At 35.4% G+C, this 23,557-nt stretch overlaps 1 protein-coding gene and 1 non-coding gene across 6 annotated transcripts in view; one reads left to right on the top strand and one right to left on the bottom strand.

Annotated features, from left to right (window-relative positions):
- CCDC88A (coiled-coil domain containing 88A) overlaps nucleotides 1-23,557 on the bottom strand; it is a 125,926-nt gene that overhangs the window by 90,362 nt on the left and 12,007 nt on the right. For all 5 annotated transcript variants that reach the window (XM_045978988.1, XM_045978989.1, XM_045978990.1 and 2 more), the window contains exon 3: nucleotides 1,248-1,356. In XM_045978988.1, coding sequence (XP_045834944.1) covers nucleotides 1,248-1,356 — 109 coding nt within the window. The remainder of the gene's footprint in view (nucleotides 1-1,247; nucleotides 1,357-23,557) is intronic.
- Nucleotides 19,696-19,802, top strand: LOC123926238. The gene has a single exon (XR_006815173.1). It is a non-coding gene; the product is annotated as a U6 spliceosomal RNA (small nuclear RNA).

Genomic DNA, 23,557 nt, shown 5'->3' with positions numbered 1-23,557 from the left:
ACAAACATGTTTGCTCTGACTCTGTACCCAAACAACTGGACAGTACCTATCTTTTTGAAGCACAGAACCATAAGAGACTATGGACTCTGAAAAACAACCTGAGGGTTTTGAAGGATCAGGGGTGGGAGGTTGGGGCAACCTGAGGGTTTTGAAGGGTCAGGGGTGGAAGGTTGGGGGAACAGGTGGTGGGTAACGGGGAGGGCACGTTTTGCATGGAGCACTGGGTGTTGTGCAAAAAGAATGAATACTGTTACGCTGAAAAAATAAATAAAATGGAAAAAAAAAAAAACTGAAGACACAGTAGGCCAAGCCAAGTAATTATTAACAACTGTCAAAAAATTAGCATCATGGAGGACATGGGGAGATGGAGAGGAGAGGGAGTTGAGGGAAACTGGAAGGGGAGATGAACCATGAGAGACTATGGACTCTGAAAAACAACCAGAGGGTTTTGAAGGGGCGGGGGTGGGGGGGGGGTGGGGGGTGGGAGGTTGAGGAACCAGGTGGTGGGTAATAGGGAGGGCACGTACTGCATGGAGCACTGGGTGTGATGCCAAAACAATGAACACTGTTATGCTGTAAATAAACAAATAAACGAATAAAAAAAAAAAAAGAATGAAAAAAAACCCCATATTCTTTAACCAAAAATAAAAACCAAAAGAAGTCTGCTTGAAAAATACTTCTTTTAAATAACTCAAGTGGAATAAGAAACCACAACAAAAATGAGAAAAAATGCACAAAAATAAACATTTAAAAAATACAACATACCAAAATTTGTGTGATGCAGCTATAGTGATTCCTAGAGGTATAGTGATAGCCTGAAGAATGCTCATACTTAAATATGCATCCAATTTGTTTTAAAAGGGACAATAAAAAGTATATGTTTCAGAGTCCAGAGTGCTCACCATAAAAAGTATATGTTTCAAAGACATAATTCAAGTAGCTTAACAAAGTGTTGCATTATTAAAGCTCTCAGAAATTGCGAACTGGTTTTAAAAATTCATAAAATAGAATTAATTATTTTTTAAAGTTACATAATTATGAAGTGCTTGCTTGTATCTTTAATATTACATAAGAAATAAATTATATAAATACTGCTCTACCTCCAGCAAATAAACCAGTATCTGGCACATAATAAGCATTTAGTATATGTTAGTTGAGTGATACTCACCTTTTGTTATTACAGAAAAATGTGAATATACAAGCATTTATTAAAATACTAAATAAATTTTTAAAAAAGGATCACTTACCTGGTAATAAAATTTTATCTGTCTCACCAAAATGGAAAGATTATGAATTCTAAGTGAGGCATCATTGTTCACTTTTTTATTTACTCTCTGACTCTCCGATTTAGGATTACTGTAAGAAATTTTAAAAAGATGTTTTAAACTAAAATTATATTGAAATATACCTATCAACCTACAGATGACTGAAAAGAACCATAAAATACATTTTTTCTTTAAAAAATTGTGTGTCCACATGCATTAAAGAGAAATCCAAAATGAAGATGATTTTTTCAGTATGTGTTCTATGTTTCTAATTAATATAAATGCATTTGATATTTTTAGGACAATGGCAAAGTAAATTTGAAACATAAGTCAGATACTGCCCTTCATTCTCATTTTGTTTCTCTACCTTCTTGGAATGAATAACCTCCTACTTCCTTTGAATATATTTATTTCCATCACCCAAAATAAATCTATTTAAATCAAGAATGTAAAATATGAGCTAATAACCAAGAAATGCTCTATCTTCTCACTGAATAATGGGGACTATATTTGAGCAGGCACTGTCACACAGAAATTAAAGAATGCAGTTATAACATGGGTTAATACTTTAATCTTGGGTAAACTTTCCAGATTCAATGAAAGCAAATGGTTGAATGATTCTGAGGTAGCAGAAACTGAGGAATAATAGACCATGGTTAAGAATGTGAAATTCAATGACACCAAAAACAAAGGCAATATAAACAAACAAACAAACAAACAAAATGAGTGTAACTACATAAAACTAAAAAGCTTCTGCACAGCCGAGAAAACCATCAACAAAATGAAAAGGCAACCTATGGAATGGGAGAAAATATTTTCAAATCATATATCTGATAAAGGGTTAATATCCAAAATATATAAAAAACTCACACAACTTGACAGCAAAAACCAAACTAATTTTAAAATGGGCAAAGGAACTGCACATTTTTCTAAAAAAAAGACCTACAAATGGCCAATAGGTAATGAAAAGGTACTTAACATCACTAATCAAAAAAACTAATCAAAAGCATTACCCTCACATCTGTTAAAAGAGCTACATCAAAACATCAAAAACATAAGAGATAACAAATGTTGGCAAGGATGTGGAGAAAAGGAACTCTTCTGCACTATTATTAGGAATGTAATTTGTTGCAACCACTGTAGAGATTCATCAAAAAATTAAAAACAGGGGCGCCTGGGTGGCTCAGTGGATTAAGCCGCTGCCTTCAGCTCAGGTCATGATCTCAGGGTCCTGGGATCGAGCCCCGCATCGGGCTCTCTGCTCAGCGGGGAGCCTGCTTCCTCCTCTCTCTCTGCCTGCCTCTCTGCCTACTTGTGATCTCTCTCTCTGTCAAATAAATAAATAAAAATCTTTAAAAAAAAAAATTAAAAACAGAGCTACCGTATGATCCAGCAACCCCATTTCTCAATATATAAGCCAAAGAAAATGAAACCAGGATCTCGAAAAGATACCTGCAATTCATTGCAGTATTATTTACAATAGTGAACACAGAGAAACAACCTATCAACAGATAAATGCACAAAAAAGATGTGAGATACATACCATATATATTTATTCACACGTATTATAATTATTATTCAGCCATGACAAAGGAGATCCTGCCATTTTCAACATACAAATGGACGTTGAAAACATTTGATAATAAACCAGACAGAGACAAATACTCATTTATGTTCTAAGAAGAACAGGAAATCCAAGTACAAGTGGTGGCACTAGAACAGAAGGGATGTTGATGCCAGAACATAAGCAGGTACGAGCTAGTTCCGCATTAGGGGAAAGTGGCCAGGCTGGAGAAGGACATGGCCAAGTTAAATGGCAGACATTATATCAGGATTCCTTATGCAAGGGCTTAACACATAGTATCATCTAGCAAAAATCTCAGCAGTTGTTGGGACACAGTACTGTCTCCTGATTATGACTTTAACTGCCACACCTCTACACAAGAATGCAGGGAAGTAAAGAAATTGATAGCTATACAATAGAGAAGAGGAACTCAATAGAACCTCTCATTCTTTAATCCTTCCCTTTTTTACCTAATGCCTTTATACTCCCTTATACGTTATACCCCTAATACCTTCAGTTCCTTCTCCAGACAGATTAGACTGTATGGTGCTTTATTTTAATAATTCTCAAACTTTTTGGCCCCAAACTTTTATTTTTGTGGCTGTATTTATTGTAATAGAATATAAAACTGAGAAGATTTCACAGCTGTTTACTTATTAACTCATTTTTAAAAATAATAAATTATATGTTTAAAAATATCAAAGTAAAAAGATTAGTGAGAAGAGTAGCATTGTTTTACTATTTTTTACACATCACTTTAATATCTAGTTTAAACTTGAAAAACAGGCTTGCTCATCTTTGTTTCTGCATTCATCTATTGTTTGTGGTATTTTGGTTCATGTACATGAAGAAAATTTAGCCTTACCAGGATATGTACTTAAAAGTAGAAAGACCCTATGGAACCCCTGAGAGGATCTTCAAACCATACTCTGAGAATTATTGCTTTACTTCAACTATTCTTTTGCCAGAATTTCCAACATATTAATCCTTTGTCATGTGACCGAACTCACACAGTCAATCCCCAACACTGCATCAATTCAGCCATATTCAGTGAGATTGCTCACAACACTGAATGAGAAAATAATACAACCAAAGTAAGTTAAAATATCAAGTAGGAATAGCTAGCATCAAATTTGCCCTCTTGCCATAAAGAGCTAGAAAACTGTACAAAACATGAAGTAACAGTTTCAGATTTTGGACAGCAAGTAATGTAATGTTATAATCCCTCACAATGTTCTCTTTAGTGAAGCAATGAGGTATTTTCAAGAATGAGGTATTGGGAGGGATAGCCCAACCCTCACTGAACTTAAGTACCCAAAACTTAGAGTTCAAGGAAACTGAAGTAACTAAATTTTTCAGAAAAGAATACTAGAGATAGGAAACTATCCTAATATATAAGAGAGCTCCAACTATATGCAGTGAAGATTTTGGTTAAATACTAAGTTGGGCATATATATATCCCTAAATTCTAAAAGGCTGAGGAGAGGACAACCACAGGAATGCTATAAGCTAAATAACAACCGAAGCTCACAAAGTACAGAAAGATATTCAAGTTCTGACCAGCCAGAGTGTAAAAGAGACCTTTACAAACACCCAGAGCATTTAGTAGAGAAACCTCAGAAAATTATCTTAGAAGTAGGAATAATCTAGCAGTTGAGTAAAAACTATCCCAGAACCTCCCCCAAAAAGCCTTAAAAATAAGCCTTCAAAGGATCAAGTCAATTACTTGATGTTGTCAAGCAACTTGACAACATGCCAAAACAAAATTCATCACTCCTGAGAGGATAAGATCCAGACACATCACAATGTAATAACCAAAATGTCCACTATACAATCAAAAACTACTAGACACGTAAAGAAGGGGGGGTGAAAAAAAAAGTGATTTGTGACCAGGAAAGAAAAATGCAAAGTCAAAAGAAACAGACCCAGAAATGAAAGAGATCATAGGAAGAGCAGACAAGAGCTTATAAAAAGCCATTATAGCAACCCCTTGAATGACATGGGATTAGAGGTGCTGACCACTTGCACAGCCAAAAATCTACAAAGAAGTTTTGATTTTCCCAAAACTTAACTACTAATAGCTTACTGTTGCTCAGAGCCTTACCAATAACATAAAGTCTACTGATACATATTTTTATATGTAAATGTACTGCATTCTTATAACAAAGTAAACTAGAGAGAGAAAATTAAGAAAATTATAAGAGAAAAATACATTTATAGTACTGTACTGTATTTATTACAAATATCTGTGTGTAAGTGAATCCATGCAGTTCAAACCTGTTATTCAAGGGTCAACTATACAGTAAAGGACTTAAAAGAAAACATGAGCATTATGTGAGGAGAAAAGGAAACTGTTTAAAAAAAAAAAACCCAAATGGAACTTCTAAAGCTAAAAATTACATATCTGAAATGATAAATTCACTGCATGGGCTTAACAGTAGATAGGAAACTATTTAACAAAAGTTTAGAGAACTTGAAGATACAACAATAAAAAAAATCTAAAACAAAGGGGAAAAAAATAAACCAGCTGAAAAGAATGGAGTTTAAGTGATTTATGGGGCAATATCAAAAAAGTTAATGAAAAGTTGCATGGGCAAGTGGATTTTTTTCTAAACCTCTTGAGAGTAAGTTGCTGTCCTGATATCCAATAAACCCCCCAAATTTTAGTGCTTATGTTCTACACATATAATTATTAAAATCAGTAAATTAACAATAATATTTTCCTATCATCCAACCTTTAAAACCCATTCAAGTCTGTTATTCCCAGATAATGAAGGATATCCTTTATAAGAAAAGGATCTAATTCAGAATCACACTTGTCATTCAGTAGTCTGAAATTTTATCTTTAGTTTCTTTCAGTTTGGAATAGCTTCTGTCTTTCCTTGAATTTCATGACCTAGGCATTTTAAAAGGTTAAACCAGTTATTCATAGAATGTCCTTCATTTGGGTTTAACTAATTAGACTGTGTCTGACTCACAATGAAGTTCAGGTTATGTATCTTTAGCAGCAAAAACACAGAAGAGATGTTGTGCTCTTCTCAGTACATCCTAAGAGATGGTGCATGATTTCATTTTGTCTCATTACTGATGACACTTTTATCACTTGATTAAACTGGTAACTGCCAGTTTCCTCCATGATAGTTATTATTTTTCTTTTGTCATTAAGTATTTTGTGAAGACATACTTAGTAACTATGTCAATAATCTGATCAATTTATTTATTTATAACAATACACACTCATGACTCCCTATAATATTCAAAGGATCATAGTCTATTACTACAATTACTTTGATAAAAAATTGTAGATTATCTTTTCATTTTGTTGTTTCTTTTACTGTGCATAAATTTTTACTTTGATGCAATCTATTTGTCTAATTTTGCTTTTGGTGCCTGTGCTTTTGGAGTCACATCCATCATGAAGCTCTTCAAAACTAACTTATAATTTTCTCTGGCAAGAATTATTACACATATTCTTATTAAATGCCTCCTAGTTTTTACCATTAGAATGAATGTAATATTTAAAAAATATTTTTACTAATAAGTTATTACTAATATATGAGTGCTATCAATTTTTGTGTATTCCTCTTATCTTTGGAAACCTTGCTCAACTTTCTTATTCTCATAGGTTGTCTGTTGGTGCTTTTGGAGGTTGTCTTGAATATAATTTGTAGTTTTTCCAAATTGATAATCAATTTTCCTAACACCAATTACTAAAGACCTTATTTCTCACTGATCTCTATGATATATTAGAACCCCATGAAGTGTGGGCCTACTTTTGGAGTCTGTTGTGTTCCATTAGCCCAATTTTCTATTCCTGTCTTTAAGAACTTTTTAATATTACTATAGATTTATTATTATCATAATTCAACTAGAGCAAGCCCCTCTCTTTTGTTTTTAAATTGTCCTGATTACTGCTCTTTTCTCTGAATTTAGGCTCTTTATAAGGTTCTAGGAAAAGCCTGGTTGAGAATTATTAGGATCTTATTACTAATAATTATTTGAAAAGACTGATATTTGCATTGGTAAAATTTTTTAATTCCCCCACAAAGATCTCATACTTCTAAATAATTTTTTTTCTTATATAGGCTTTTGTTGGAGAAATGAATTTTTCTATTACATTGTGTATTTGGTCACAACACAGTGTATAACAGGAAAACTGTAGCTATTGTAGATTTCACTTGTGATTAACTGCCTTCCGAATTTATTTATTTAGTTCATTTTCTTGGTTTTCCAGTATAAAGAATGCTTTTATCATCAGCAAATAACAATTATCTCTTCTCCAATCTGACACCTCATTTCTATTTCTTTACTTACTGCATCAACAAATAATGAAGATAAGGGCTGTCTTTATCTTGTTCTCAAATTTAATAAAACGGCTTTTAATGTTTCACCCTTTATGTATAATGTTTGCTGTAATTTTTTGATATATACCTTCTTTCAAGTTAAGTTCCCTCCTATTCTTTATTCAATATCTGAATGGGTGCTGAATTTTACCCAATTTTTCCTACATCTATTCCCACATGATTCTTCTTCTTTAATATGTTAATTAGTCTGTTACATTGTTACATCTTCTAACACTGAGTCATCCTCACATTAACTATATAGACTGATTAAATAGTATAAAAACCCTCTTTTTGGTACATAGGCCTTCTGATATTTAATTATCTTCATACCTCTCGCTTTCTCACCTGACTATAAGTATCATGACAGCAGAAATCATGCTTATTCACATTTTTTTTTTAGATTTTATTTATTTATTTGACAGAGATCACAAGTAGGCGAGAGAGGGAGAAGCAGGCTCCCTGCTGAGCAGAGAGTCCGATGTGGGGCTTGATCCCCGGACCCTGAGATCATGGCCGATCCCAGGACCCTGAGATCATGGCCCAGGCAGAAGGCAGAGGCTTAACCCTCTGAGCCACCCAGACACCCCATTATTCACATTTTTAATCTCTAAAAATTAGTATATATCCTAACAACATTGTTTGAATAAATAAAAATAAGTAATCGACTAAGCATAGTGTTTCCAAAATAGCTGCTTCCTAATAAGAGTTATGAGATGACATTCTCCAAGCTAACAACTCATTTGGCAGCCCAGAATAGAGACTCCCCATGAAGGTTCATGTCCCAAAGATCAGCTGAATAACAGAGTCCTAACCTACAATTTGAGATATACAGAACAAGGAATAATAGTAGTAAGAAAGACAAGCCCAATCTGACCTGTGACTGATTTATGCTTAGTGCAAGGGAATTAAGGAGTAGCCCAAGGCAAATGAGTATAACCGGAGAAGCGGGCCTCCAAGGTAAAAGCACCAACCAGAACCAGTTACTTAAAAAAAAAAAAGGAGACTGTATTGCAGAAGTCAGATTATGTGTGATGGCAAACAAAGACAAACAGCAGCATGGGCAGGAAGTCGTGGTTAAAAACACAGAATGCTGAAGGGAAAATCTTGTTTTGTATAATCAACTCTGATACATTTAATAAGTTAAACAAAGACTCATTGAGTACCTACTGTGGCCATATTACTCAATGCATAAAAGCAGAGTTTAGTCAATTACCATTGTGGAGAAAAGTATACGGATAATTGTAATTGGGAGAGGAGAGTCAGAACAACTATAGTAACAAAATGCTAGGTAAACCTACAATTATGTAAATTTCACTTGTAATCATAGAGAGTCAGTAAATATCTCTCTAGCCTTCTTTTTATTTTTATTTTCCTTGCTCTGTATCTGAATCCCCTTACCTACCTCTCACCTGTGACTACCTCCTAGTCATATACTGATAATAGACCTAAAAAGCCTTTTATATTTTAATAAACCCAGACTTTTAATTCTGACAACGAGTATTTAAGAAAGATTTCAGTATTGGGATGCCTGGGTGGCTAAGTCAGTTAAGCATCTGTCTTTGGCTCAAGTCATGATCCCAGGGTCTTAGGATCCAGTCCTGCGTCAGGCTCCTCGGTTGGCGGGGAACCTGCTAGCCTGCTTCTCCTTCTGCCTGCTCTGCCTGCCACCTCCTCTTCTTGTGCTCTCTCTCTCTGACAAATAAATAAATAAAATCTTCTTAAAAAGAAAAAAGGAAGATTTCAATATTACTACTAAAGGGATATATGGGGTGCTAGGTGGCTCGGATGTTTAAGCATCTGCCTTCAGCTCAGGTTGTGATCTCCAGGTCCTGGGACTGAGCCCTGCATGAGGGGAGTCATCTTCTCCCACTGCCTCTGCCTCTCCCCTGCTAGTGTTCTCTGTCTCTCAAACGAATAAGTAAAATCTTTAAATAAATAAATATATACACACACATATATATACTGTACAAATTTATAATGCGAACCCATTATTACATGACAATATATAATCTAGATTATACTTTGAAATGCATGCATGATAGTCTAATAAACATGAGTGATTTCACTTACACTTTAACAAATTTTATAATGTAAATATTACCTTTGTCCTTGACAGTTGTTACTATATTTCCCTGCATTCTTTAAGTTGATATATTTATTAAAGTTTTAAAGGTTCTTTTAAAAATTTTTATGCCCAACATTCCTCACATGGTATTTCAAAATATATTCAGTTGTCAGAAAAGCCTTTGGCCTCCTTTGTATAAAGCTCTTCTAAGAATTAGCAAGTTTTGGGGCACCTGGGTGGCTCAGTGGGTTAAAGCCTCTGCCTTTGGCTCAGGTCATGATCCCAGGGTCCTGGGATCCAGCCCCATATCGGGCTCTCTGCTCTGCAGGGAGCCTGCTTCCTCCTCTCTCTCTCTCTGCCTGCCTTTCTGCCTACTTGTGATCTCTCTCTGTCATATAAAAAATAAAATCTTAAAAAAAAAAAGAAGAATTAGCAACTTTTAAGAATTTAGAATTTTGGTTTGCTCAAAATCTTTTAAGAACTTTTTGTAAAGAAACTTTTATTTATAAGTTTAATATTTTTAGCCTTTCAGAGAGTCCTTCAAACAAGACAATCTTGAATATAAAAAGAGAGAACAGTTTAGTTTTTATATACTAGGGATATCAGAAGAAATTATTTTAGCAATCTGGGAAAAATTAAAAAATGCAACTTAGAAAAGCAAGAGACAGTATTTTGAAAAATTTGCAGAAAAGTACTTTAACACCTGAAATTAACCTCACATTCAACCGGGATTGTTAAAGATAGGGGAATGAAAGTTTCCTGCATCTGTTTATAAACAGATTTGTGTTTATAAATCTTTGCTTTGAGTACATGGGATTTGAGGGGATTTCTATGATCTAGTAGACTCATTTGGAAATCCAATAGAAAAGTGCAGTTCTTTGGTAGAACAGACCGATACTTGGTATTCAAGTCTCAGTTTTAGTTTCTAACCACACTGTACCTACCAAGAGTTATTTTAGTATACAAACAGATAGTTCCTCCTTGTTTACAATCTGAATAATACATCACAGCCTATCCATAAACTTTTCAGACTTGGGAGACCAGGATTACTGCTAAGCACTTTAAGCATGGACCTAGAGAGCAATAAACTTTCAATTACAAGGCTTGGGTTTCTCATTTGATTCATGCCTAATTTGAGTTAGGGTCATAATGACGTATGTTCGGATCAGGGAAAACAGGCCCTTTCACCCCAAGAATGCAATCTCTTTACGTAAGAGTTATGGACTACCCTCAGATGAAACTGCCGGAAAAGTCCTAATCTCCACTCCGATGAAAGATAGCTGATTCTTTAAGCATAGACTTACTGAAAATTAAGTATAGACGGACAGGATAAGAAGATATAGAAATGGCAAAAAAAAAAAAAAAAAAAAAGCTAAAATCTCATCTACCATTATCCAGAAGTATCTCTAAAAGGGATAAATTAAGAAATACAAGAGTGGGCACATTATCACTATAAATGGGACAAAATGACATTAGAAATTGCTTTTTAAAAGTTAAGTTTTCACTCTAAGAAACAGAACTGAGAGGTAAGTTAGGGGAGGGATTACCATCTTTCACTATTAACCTTTTATTTATTTATTTTTTTAGAGATTTTATTTACTTGAGAGAGCAAGTGAGCAAGGCAGGTACTAGTTGGGTGGGGAAAGGGCAAAGGGATAGGGAGGAACAAGGAACACTCCCTGCTGAGCAGGGAGCCAGAGGAGTAGGGGCTCCATTCTAAGACCCTGAGATGAGGACCTGAGTTAAGGCAGATGCTTAATTCACACGGCCACCCAGGGACCCCCACTATGAACCTTTTAATATTAGCTAATCTTTCAACTATGTAAAACATTTTTAAAGAGAGTAAAGACACCCATTGAAAAAAAACAGTTTCATGAAGACTGTCCATTTTATTTACTTCTAGGAAAAAAGATAATTGTATCTGTTACTTAGCTGAAGCACATTTAATGAGACTATACATGTAGGATTCAGTGCAAGAGATTCAGAGTCATAAAACGTTTATCAGACTATGAATAAACTTAAGAAAATAAAAGAATATAAAAAATTTCATCTGTGAAAGGTATGCATTCCATGTAAAGACAGAAAGCACTACATTCCTGCCTGTATTTTAAGGCGCTTTTCAAATTCTTACAATAAAAGTTACAGTACAGTAATTTAAACAAATGGGGTATAGTATGAATCCAGAATTCTCTAAAAAGAAATTATAATCTATTAAATATTCTAAATATTCTGTCTTTCCGTCATGTCTACTACTTAAAATGCTAAACAAGATTAATTCAGAATATAGAGTTATGATTAATACGGTTTTGATTAAACTCTTTTTGAAAGCATTTTTAAGAATTTATCTTTGGAAAGACCTTTTTCTAAAATAAAAGTCTAGCTACTAAATGATACACATATGAAATGGGAGCAAGTAACTTTCTAATCATACGTAGCTATTTCCAAGTCAACATAATCCCAGATCAACCATTTCCTTTTATAAGATGAAAACTGAGAAATGCTTTAAAGGCAAAGAGCCTAGCAATATAGTTCAAATCTGTCCAGCCAGAAGTTAAATGTAACATGGCAGTAAAAGAGGGCTTCAAGCAATTTCACATTTATAAAATGACCTACATATGACAAGATGCATTAATTTTAATAAGCAGGCAATAGTATTATCTACCACTGTATACCATAATTTTTAAATTAGGGTAAAAGATGAAGAGAAATTTAGTTAACACTAATATTTGAAGATTTGGTCCTTATATAACGAAGGACTATGTCTTTACTTATTCATTGACTAATATCTATGAAAAACAGAAATCTGATAGTTTTAATGGCTTTATGCTCTTCTACCCAGACTGAAAGCCTGTTATGTGTCCTCCTGGACCATCTGTTTAGTGCTGTTCCTTAACAACTACATGTGTTCATGTTTTTGATCATGTCATTCTAATATAAAACTAGTTGTAACAGATTTTTAAAAAAATTTTAAGATATTTTACATGGTAACATATAACTACACAATATTTGCATGTCCCTATGAAACATCTGAAATAAGTACTTGCATATCTAACTTCAAAAGTGCATATACCATAATGACTGCTTTATGAAAACTAATTAACTGGGTAAGCATCATCACCATATAGGGTCATCCAAATAGTAAGCTGTCTCAGCCTTGAGTATATCAGGGAAATAAATGGTTTTTAAAAAAGTATCCCTTCACTTCAATTTCTTTCCCTCCTCAAATCAAAAATGAAACCTAGTATTAATACAATCTTGTACATATCTATAGGATATTTTCAGATATATTAACTAATTTGATCTTTACAAAGACTGAGCAGTCATTTTTGGAGAGGTATGTAACACATAATCACCAGACAGAGATCTCCACAGTGTGGATCTTCATGTGCTTTCTCGTAATTTTAGGTATGTTAAGTTACCTCTTCAAAAGTTGAAAAATATCTATGACATTTTCTAGTTTGCCCATGACTGAGCTAGCAAGACAGCAATATACTCACTGATTTAACAAAGGGAACTAATGTTTTAATTTAAAATTTGCAAATGGACACAAAAAGAACAAAAATCCAATACTAACATTTATTTAACTTTGATTTTATCTGAATTGGATAAAATGACTGAATATCTGTCTACAATTACTTCTTATAATGAGCCACATGGGCCCGTCAAACATTAAGCTAGCAGTTTTCCAACTTTTCAGTTTGAGAACCCCTTTTTTCCACTCTTAAACATTATTGAGGAGTCTAAAGAGCTTTTGTTTAGATAAGTTGTATCTATATATTTACTGTTAGAAATTAAAATTAAGAAGCCAGCAAAAATAACAAACCCATGTAGTTAACACAAAGAGCATTTTATGATAATTATCTTTTCCAAAAACAGAAAAAAATTATCTTTTACAACTTTGTAAACCTCTTTAATGTTTAGCTTAGTAGAAAACATGTGGATTCTTAAATCTGCTTCCGCATTCAATGTGTTGTGACATATTATTTTGTTCAAAATCTTTGAAGAAAATTGACCTCTCACAAATATGCAGAATATTTTAACAGCTAGCCCTTTCAGATAATTACTGATATTCTTCTTTGGTACTACCACACTTCAGTAGAGTAGTACTTTCTTAAAGGCTGGTTGCAATATAGAATCTGAAATGCTATCAGTGAATTCTTGTTGTTAAACATTAAAATCCATTGATCTATCTGGCATATTGAATACATGTTTTACATGTGTGTGATTTTCTTATTATGAATGGTCATTTGAAGATATTTGTTTACTGAGTTATATGTATTTTCCAAACACTGAACATTTTATTACTCAATATAAAAAATCACCTTGATTAATATCACCTCCAATCTCATCAGAAGTGTCTTTTAAAGTTTTCTGTAAATCAAATTTTATCACAGACAACACAATCAGTTGTTATTCTTGAAATGGCAGGCTCACTTTGTTCATTTTTGAAAAAAAGTCTGCCCAATAATCAAGCCTGAATAATAAGTTTGTTACTCATTTTTTCAAATAAAAACAAAACAGAGACTTGCAACTCAAGAAAAAAATTATAAGTACTCTTCCTTGAGATAATCATCACATTTTATTATGCAACAGAAGTGTTTTATACATACTTCCCATTTTGTCCTATAGAATATTACAAAAAATATACACAAGGATCAGGACTTGATACAATAACTTCTACTGCTTCACCAAGAACAATTTTAAAGTGAAACTTCATTTCTTTTTAGCTCGAAGCGCACAGTGTGAAGAATAAATGACTATCAGTACAACTTGGTACCACTCCTTGATTCATGCTAAGGTGTCAGCAGTTTTACCCATCTTTGCTTTTGCACTATCATTTTTTTTTTCAAAACAGGCAAAAAAGGCAGATGACATCTTATATTATATAAAAATAATTCTGACCTCACAGACTAGCAGGGGTCCATTAGGTCTCACTTTAAGATCCACTGTATCAGGCAAATCAATTCCTGTTGTAGGTATGGAGACCTGAGGACTTGGTATTATGGCTAATCATTGTCTTCATAAAGTAGGAGAACCTTCTTTTGCATGGCGGTTACCCACATGCCCAATAACTAAAATAAAGTTTATAAAATCAACAAGCATCAATGATGACTTGATAGTGAAGATAGTGAAGAAGGTAGTGAAGACTACTTTCACCCATTGTCTTTAAATCTTATTATAGTATGTTTTAAATTTGTTTTAGTCAGTATTTTGGAGTAGTAATTGCTCCAAATCCAATCAGTTCTAGAGATTCAAGTAGGGAGGTAAGGAATTATTAATAGACAAGTTAAAGACTTTGCAGCATGGTCTATAAATGGTTCTAGAGAAATGAACTGTTTTAGGGATCTCCAATTTAATAAAATGGGTCCCTGATTTTTAGAAAACAGAAGAATAAATGACATAATATTTTAGAATATTTTGAAAGCAGCTGGGAACACAAAATTGATGGATACTCTTTTTTTTTTAAGATTTTATTTATTTATTTGATAGAGAATAAGAGAGGGAACACAAGCACTGGGAGTGAGAAAGGGAGAAGCAGGCTTGCCACAGAGCAGGGAGCCTGATGCAAGCAGGGGGAGCCAGATCCAGGCCCATCCCAGGACCCTAGGATCAAGACCCTAGCTGAAGGCAGACATGCTTAACGACTGAGCCACCCAGGCGCCCTGGATAATAGGAAAGTCAAAAGAAAAATGTGCAACACTCAATAAATACTAGACTTAATTTATGCATTGCAGAATTAAAACAAAAATAAAAACAAAACTCCTGAGGAACTATACAAAGACCAAAATTCTCCTCTAGAATAAATAACTCAGTAACAGACTATTTTTCAGAAAAACAGAATAATTATATGAATACTCTCAGATAACAGAAAAATTTATTGAGAATAGCACTGCTCAAAAACACATGGCCTGAGCTCTTTCTGTAAGCACAGACAAAAACTCTGAATCAGTATAGTTAATAGAAGTATAACACAGGGAGATCTGGGGGGCTCAGTCAGTTAAGCGCATGCTTTCGGCTAAGGTCATGATCCCAGGGTGCTGGGATCGAGCCCCACACTGGGCTCCCTGTTCAGCGGGAAGCCTGCTTCTCCCTCTCCCACTCCCCCTGTTTGTGCTCCCTCTCTGGCTGTGTCTCTCTCTGTCAAATAAATAGGTAAATCTTAAAAAAAAAAAAAAGTGTAACATAAAGATGGCTAACTTCTAACAACTGAGAGGTAAAAGTGCAACTTAATATTTTCGGAATTGTTAAATCTCCTGGATAAGTTAGATCCTACAAATGCACATTTTAAAGCATTCTGACAGTCTGAAAGAATATTAATAACACATTCTCAAAACCATATCGCTAAATTAAAAAACAAAATATGTACTAACAGCAACGAAAACGTAAACAAGAGTACAAATGCATAGGTATTGAAACGTTTCTCATATAAATTAGGCATCATTGTCAAAACACATTGCTGTATTACACATTTAAATGTTTTCAGTTGCAAGTTAAATAAAATAAATGTCCTTATTTTCCTCACACAAAATTAAATATCCAAACTTAACATTCTCTTTTCTAGGGAAATACATAATTTTCAGTCTGTCTGCTCAGCTTTTACCTTGGCATATCATCTCTCATTCCTCCCTTTCACACACTATATCTAGAATTTCATCAATTTCTCTGTAATTTCTTGAATTTGCTCCTTCTTCTCCACTCATACATCCTACCCCAACTTGAACCTCATGATCATAAGGACAGACTGCTACCCATCACTACCCATCTATCTTCTACTAGCACTTACTTGTTCCTCCCTATTCCTCATCTTTGTTCCAAGCACTAATACAATTATAAGTTTCACTGATTTCTGTAGTTTCAGTATTGCAATAGTATACATAATGTATGCTTAATAAATATAGGATGAACAAATAAAGTCAATAATCAATCTACTCTACAAACTAATGGCAAAGTGATTTTCCTAATACTTTTAATTCCCTAATAAGTAATTTTAAATGGCTCTACAATGCCTGCCATGTGCAGCCTAAATTATACTGGTTATTTTTCAAGTTTCCCATAATCTGGTCTACTCTAACTATGCACATTTATATTCTATTTCCCAATTTGGGATGGATCCTCTAGCAAAGATAGTCTCTTCACCACCTCCTAAAACATATATATAATATGCTTTTACCTCATGTTGATTCCCTAGCTTAAAATACCCTCCTCTGCTCATCTATGGCTGCCCAAGTTTAATGATTCTTCAAGGTTTGAATTTGAACTTACTGGGGTGCCTGGTGGCTCAGTGGGTAAAGTGTCTGACTCTTGGTTTCAGCTCAGGTCATGATCTCAGGGTCATGGGGTTGAACCCTGCACTAGACCCACATTGGGCACCACGCTCAGTGTAGTCTGCTTGTCCCTCTACCTCCTCCCACCTTTCCTTCCTGTGCATGTACCTGTTCACTCTCTCTCAAACAAATAAATAAAATCGATTAAAAAATCTAACTTCCTCCTCTTGATTTCCCTTCCTATCTATACCTCTAGAGGCCAAAACTAACTTTTTTTTTTTAATAAAGATTTTTTACTTGAGAGAGTGAAAGAGCAAGAGAGAGAGAGTGCATGAGCAGGGGGTTGGGCAGAGGGAGAAGCAGGCTCCCCATTAGGCAGGGAGCCTGATGTGGGGCTAAATCCCAGGACCCTGGGATCATGACCTGAGCCAAACGCAGACACTTAACCAAATGAGCCACCCCCAAAACTAACTTCTAACTAACTTCTAAGCAGTAGGGCTCCCTAATCTACCCACACTAACAGACACATTCTCTCACTCACTAAAAATAAATAAATAAATTAAATAAAATTCATAAAAATTGAAAAAGAAAAAAAACCCTAGCTAATAATAAGAGATTTGCTTTCAAATACATACTTGGGATCATTCACCATTCATTATAGATTCATCTTGGTTATATATATTCAATACTTAAGACAAAGACAGGTTTAAAACAAATAACATGTATTCTATTTACAAATGTGGAAATACAATTTAATTCATTTGCAAAGATTTAAACCACAGAGTTGGAAAAAATAAAATAACTTTCAATTATGAGAAAACTCAACATTCCATTTTCCTTCAACATTCAGGTTAACAGAGAATTTACTGTGGTTTACCTTTTTTTAACCAGTCTTGGCAAAAATAAATTGGAATACTGCCTCCATTGGTTTTTCTCCACAATTTTTTCTTATCCTCCACAACTCTGTAGTAATCCAAGTCTTAAACAATGAGTAGGACCCAACACCTAAAACTGAACTATCTTCCTTGGTCCTTTACCACCCAAGGAAAAAAAATAGTCATGTTGTCAAGAAAAACATGAAGTTCACCATTTTTTTTCCTAGCCTTCACTAGGAAAGTAAATTACATTAAGAATACACCATTGTGGGGCGCCTGGGTGGCTCAGTGGGTTAAGCCGCTGCCTTTGGCTCAGGTCATGATCTCGGGGTCCTGGGATCGAGTCCCACATGGGGCTCTCTGCTCAACAGGGAGTCTGCTTCCCTCTCTCTCTCTCTCTGCCTGCCCCTCTATCTACTTGTGATCTCTCTCTGTCAAATAAATAAATAAAATCTTAAAAAAAAAAAAAAGAATACACTATTGTCGGGGCGCCTGGGTGGCTGAGTGGGTTAAAGCCTCTGCCTTCGGCTCAGGTCATGATCCCAGAGTCCTGGGATCTAGCCCCATGTCAGGCTCTCTGCTCAAGCGGGGAGCCTGCTTCCTCCATTCTCTCTCTGCCTGCCTCTCTGCCTACTTGTGATCTCTCTCTGTCAAATAAATAAAATCTTTAAAAAAAAAAAAAGAATATACCATTGTCTAAAATTTCCTCAAAGACTATTGAGATATTTCACAAAGTCTGATGTTAAAACAAGCAGCATACTAATATGAAAAATTAAAATTGCTAGTCTTCTTCCTTCCTATTAAATTTTTCTTTAATTATAACTCTTAAAATTAGCTACTTATTTCCCAGTTTTCAAAATACTCATTTCTACCTCTAGTCTTAATCAAGAGATCATTAACCTTACAAAGAATAAGGAAATAAATTCTTTCTCAACTTTAGTTATTTTCACTCTATTCCATTTTACCCACCCATTAGCAGGGTCTAATCCTGGCCCTAAATCATCATTCAGAATTGCAACCTTCAAAATCTCAAATTCTGAAAGTGCTCTCTGACTTCAACCTCCTATTCCACCCCTTTTCACCTTCTAATCCTGCTCTTCCTTCATCCTACTGCAACCTCCAGTCTATCAGCCTCCTCCTGATGACACTTGATTTCCTCTTCATTTTATTTATTTATTTTTTTTTTTTTTTCCTCTTCATTTTAATGCTCACACTCTGTTCATTTCAGCCGCTCACCTGGATATCCTGCCCTACATAGGCCGACACTATCTATTGCCAATTTTGAGTAAACTCTACAGATCTTTTTGTCAGTTTCTGAGCAGCAAAGCAGCACTGGGTAAATTATCCAACTATGCTGATTGGCTCCACTACAAATAGGTGCTTTCCAAATCTCAAATAAGCCATCAACCTTACATGACAATACTTGCATTCATCTTTAACTGACTCCCTTAGTGATGTCCTCCCAGTAGCCTTATGAATTTTCCTACTTTTCTCAAATTTCCAGCCTTTTAATATTGCTGTGCTGCTGTTTCCTAGGATCTATCAATGGCCCCCTTCTGTATTTTTTTCTGACAACCATGTCTTTAGTTTTTATTATAAACTCAAAAGCAAATTCCCATATCTCTCTCTACTTTAGACATTTCCCCGGAGCACCAAACTTATGAATATCACTGTTCAACAGACACTCCAAAATTAACTCAGAACTTATTTTCTACACTTCCCCTCCCCTTAAATTTTTATCTTCCTGTAATGTCTTCTTACTAAGGGCACTACCATCTGCTCCTTACCCAAGTAAAAAGTAGTCATCCCAGTAATCCCTTTCTCATTCTTCCTATCAAGTTGGTAATCAAGTTCCATTATTTCCATGCTATCTGTCTTCCATATCACTTCAACAACAATACTGTTTCTATCTCTATTCTGGCCCCAAATTCAATCCTTCTAAAATGCAAATGCTATCTGTTTCAATTCCTTTTATGATTTGGATAGCCTATTTTACTGTTTTTCAAGCTGAAATAAGGTAGTGACAATGTTTTTAAAAACTGAAATTACCAATCTGAGGATTTGGTACACCTGGGTAGCTCAGTTAGTTAAGCATCTACCTTCAGCTCAGGTCATGGTCCCAGGGTCAAGGGATCAAGTCCCTGCTCAGTAGGAAGCCTGCTTGTCCCTCTGCGTGCCACTCCCACTGCTTGTGCTCTCTCTCAAATAAATAAAATCTTAAAAAAAAAAAAAAAAAAGAGTACCTGAGGATTACTCTACAGATATCCTAAGAGTCCAAAGACCCAGTATGAGAAAGTGACTTAAGAAGCTAGCCTTAGGTGCTCGCTTTGGCAGCACATATACTAAAATTGGAACGATACAGAGAAGATTAGCATGGCCCCTGTGCAAGGATGACACGCAAATTCGTGAAGTGCTCCATATTTTTACAAGAAACTCATTTTAGACGCAAAGACACCTCCAGATTTAAAGTGAGGGGATGGAAAACAATTTACCATGCTAATGGGCATCAGAAGAAAGCTGGGGTGGCAATCCTTATATCAGATCAATTAGATTTTAAGCCAAAGACTATAATAAGAGATGAGGAAGGACACTATATCATACTCAGAGGGTCTGTCCAACAAGAAGATCTAACAATTTTAAATATCTATGCCCCTAACGTGGGAGCAGCCAACTATATAAACCAATTAATAACAATCAAAGAAACACATCAATAATAATACAATAATATAGGGGACTTTAACACTCCCCTCACTGAAATGGACAGATCATCCAAGCAAAAGATCAACAAGGAAATAAAGGCCTTAAATGACACACTGGACCAGATGGACATCACAGATATATTCAGAACATTTCATCCCAAAGCAACAGAATACACATTCTTCTCTAGTGCACATGGAACATTCTCCAGAATAGATCACATCCTGGGTCCTAAATCAGCTCTCAATCGTTATCAAAAGATTGGGATCATTCCCTGCATATTTTCAGACCACAATGCTCTGAAGCTAGAACTCAATCACAAGAGGAAATTTGGAAAGAACCCAAATACGTGGAGACTAAGCAGCATCCGTCTAAAGAATGAATGGGTCAACCAGGAAATTAAAGAAGAATTGAAAAAATTCATGGAAACGAATGATAATGAAAACACAACAGTTCAAAATCTGTGGGACACAGCAAAGGCAGTCCTGAGAGGAAAATATATAGCAGTACAAGCCTTTCTCAAGAAACAAGAAAGGTCTCAAGTACACAACCTAACCCTACACCTAAAGGAGCTGGAGAAAGAACAAGAAAGAAACCCTAAACCCAGGAGGAGAAGAGAAATCATAAAGATCAGAGCAGAAATCAATGAAACAGAAACCAAAAAAAAAAAAAAAAAAAAAAAAATAGAACAAATCAACGAAAGTAGGAGCTGGTTCTTTGAAAGAATTAATAAGACTGATAAACCCCTGGCCAGACTTATCAAAAAGAAAAGAGAAAGGACCCAAATAAATAAAATCATGAATGAAAGAGGAGAGATCACAACTAACACCAAAGAAATACAGACAATTATAAGAACATACTATGAGGGGCGCCTGGGTGGCTCAGTGGGTTAAAGCCTCTGCCTTCGGCTCACGTCGTGATCTCAGGGTCCTGGGATCGAGCCCCGCATCGGGCTCTCTGTTCCGCAGGGAGCCTGCTTCCTCCTCTCTCTCTGCCTGCCTCTCTGCCTAGTTGTGATTTCTCTCTATCAAATAAATAAAATATTTAAAAAAAAAAAAAAGAACATACTGTGAACAACTCTACGCCAACAAATTTGACAATCTGGAAGAAATGGATGCATTCCTAGAGACATATAAACTACCACAACTGAACCAGGAAGAAATAGAAAACCTGAACAGGACCATAACCAGTAAGGAGATTGAAACAGTCATCAAAAATCTCCAAACAAACAAAAGCCCAGGGCCAGACGGCTTCCCAGGGGAATTCTACCAAACATTTAAAGAAGAACTCATTCCTATTCTCCTGAAACTGTTCCAAAAAATAGAAATGGAAGGAAAACTTCCAAACTCATTTTATGAGGCAAGCATCACCTTGATCCCAAAACCAGACAAGGATCCCACCAAAAAAGAGAACTACAGACCAATATCCTTGATGAACACAGATGCAAAAATTCTCACCAAAATACTAGCCAATAGGATTCAACAGTACATTAAAAGGATTATTCACCACGACCAAGTGGGATTTATTCCAGGGCTGCAAGGTTGGTTCAACATCCGCAAATCAATCAATGTGATACAACACATTAATAAAAGAAAGAACAAGAACCATATGATACTCTCAATCGATGCTGAAAAAGCATTTGACAAAGTACGGCATCCCTTCCTGATCAAAACTCTTCAAAGTGTAGGGATAGAGGGCACATACCTCAATATTATCAAAGCCATCTATGAAAAACCCACCGCAAATATCATTCTCAATGGAGAAAAACTGAAAGCTTTTCCACTAAGGTCAGGAACACAGAGGGATGTCCATTATCACCACTGCTATTCAACATAGTACTAGAAGTCCTAGCCTCAGCAATCAGACAACAAAAAGAAATTAAAGGCATCCAAATCGGCAAAGAAGAAGTCAAACTATCACTCTTCGCAGATGCTACGATACTCTATGTGGGAAACCCAAAAGACTCCACTCCAAAACTGCTAGGACTTGTACAGGAATTCAGTAAAGTGTCAGGATATAAAATCAATGCATAGAAATCAGTTGCATTTCTCTACACCAACAAGACAGAAGAAAGAGAAATTAAGGAGTCAATCCCATTTACAATTGCACCCAAAACTATAAGATACCTAGGAATAAACCTAACCAAAGAGGCTAAGAATCTATATGCAGAAAACTATAAAGTACTCATGAAAGAAATTGAGGAAGACACAAAGAAATGGAAAAATGTTCCATGCTCCTGGATTGGAAGAATAAATATTGTGAAAATGTCTATGCTACCTAAAGCAATCTACACATTTAATGCAATCCCTATCAAAATCCCATCCATTTTTTTCAAAGAAATGGAACAAATAATCCTCAAATTTATATGGAACCAGAAAAGACCTCGAATAGCCAAAGGAATATTGAAAAAGAAAGCCAAAGTTGGTGGCATCACAATTCCGGACTTCAAGCTCTATTACAAAGCTGTCATCATCAAGACAGCATGGTACTGGCACAAAAACAGACACATAGATCAATGGAACAGAACAGAGAGCCCAGAATAGACCAACTCTATGGTCAACTAATCTTCAACAAAGGAAAGAATGTCCAATGGAAAAAAGACAGCCTCTTCAATAAATGGTGCTGGGAAAATTGGACAGCCACATGCAGAAAAATGAAATTGGACCACTTCCTTACACCACACATGAAAATAGATTCAAAATGGATGAAGGACCTCAACGTGAGAAAGGAATCCATCCAAATCCTTGAGGAGAACACAGGCAGCAACCTCTTCGACCTCAGCCGCAGCAACATCTTCCTAGGAACATCGCCAAAGGCAAGGGAAGCAAGGGCAAAAATGAACTACTGGGATTTCATCAAGATCAAAAGCTTTTGCACAGCAAAGGAAATAGTTAACAAAACCAAAAGACAACTGACAGAATGGGAGAAGATATTTGCAAACGACATATCAGATAAAGGGCCAGTGTCCAAAATTTATAAGGAACTTAGCGAATTCAACACCCAAAGAACAAACAATCCAATCAAGAAATGGGCAGAGGGCATGAACAGACATTTCTGCAAAGAAGACATCCAGATGGCCAACAGACACATGAAAAAGTGCTCCACATCACTCGGCATCAGGGAAATACAAATCAAAATCACAATGAGATATCACCTCACACCAGTCAGAATGGCTAAAATTAACAAGTCAGGAAATGACAGATGCTTGCGAGGAGGCAGAGAAAGGGGAACCCTCCTACACTGTTGGTGGGAATGCAAGCTGGAGTAACCACTCTAGAAAACAGCATGGAGGTTCCTCAAAATTTGAATATAGAACTAGCCTATGACCCAGCAATTGCACTACTGGATATTTACCCTAAAGATACAAATATAGTGATCCGAAGGGGCACGTGCACCCGAATGTTTATAGCAGCAATGTCTACAATAGCCAAACTATGGAAAGAACCTAGATGTCCATCAACAGATGAATGGATAAAGAAGATG

Source organism: Meles meles, chromosome 15 (assembly GCF_922984935.1).
Source record: "Meles meles chromosome 15, mMelMel3.1 paternal haplotype, whole genome shotgun sequence".
NCBI classification, from domain to species: domain Eukaryota; kingdom Metazoa; phylum Chordata; class Mammalia; order Carnivora; family Mustelidae; genus Meles; species Meles meles.
This window is presented reverse-complemented; position numbering and strand designations above follow the sequence as displayed.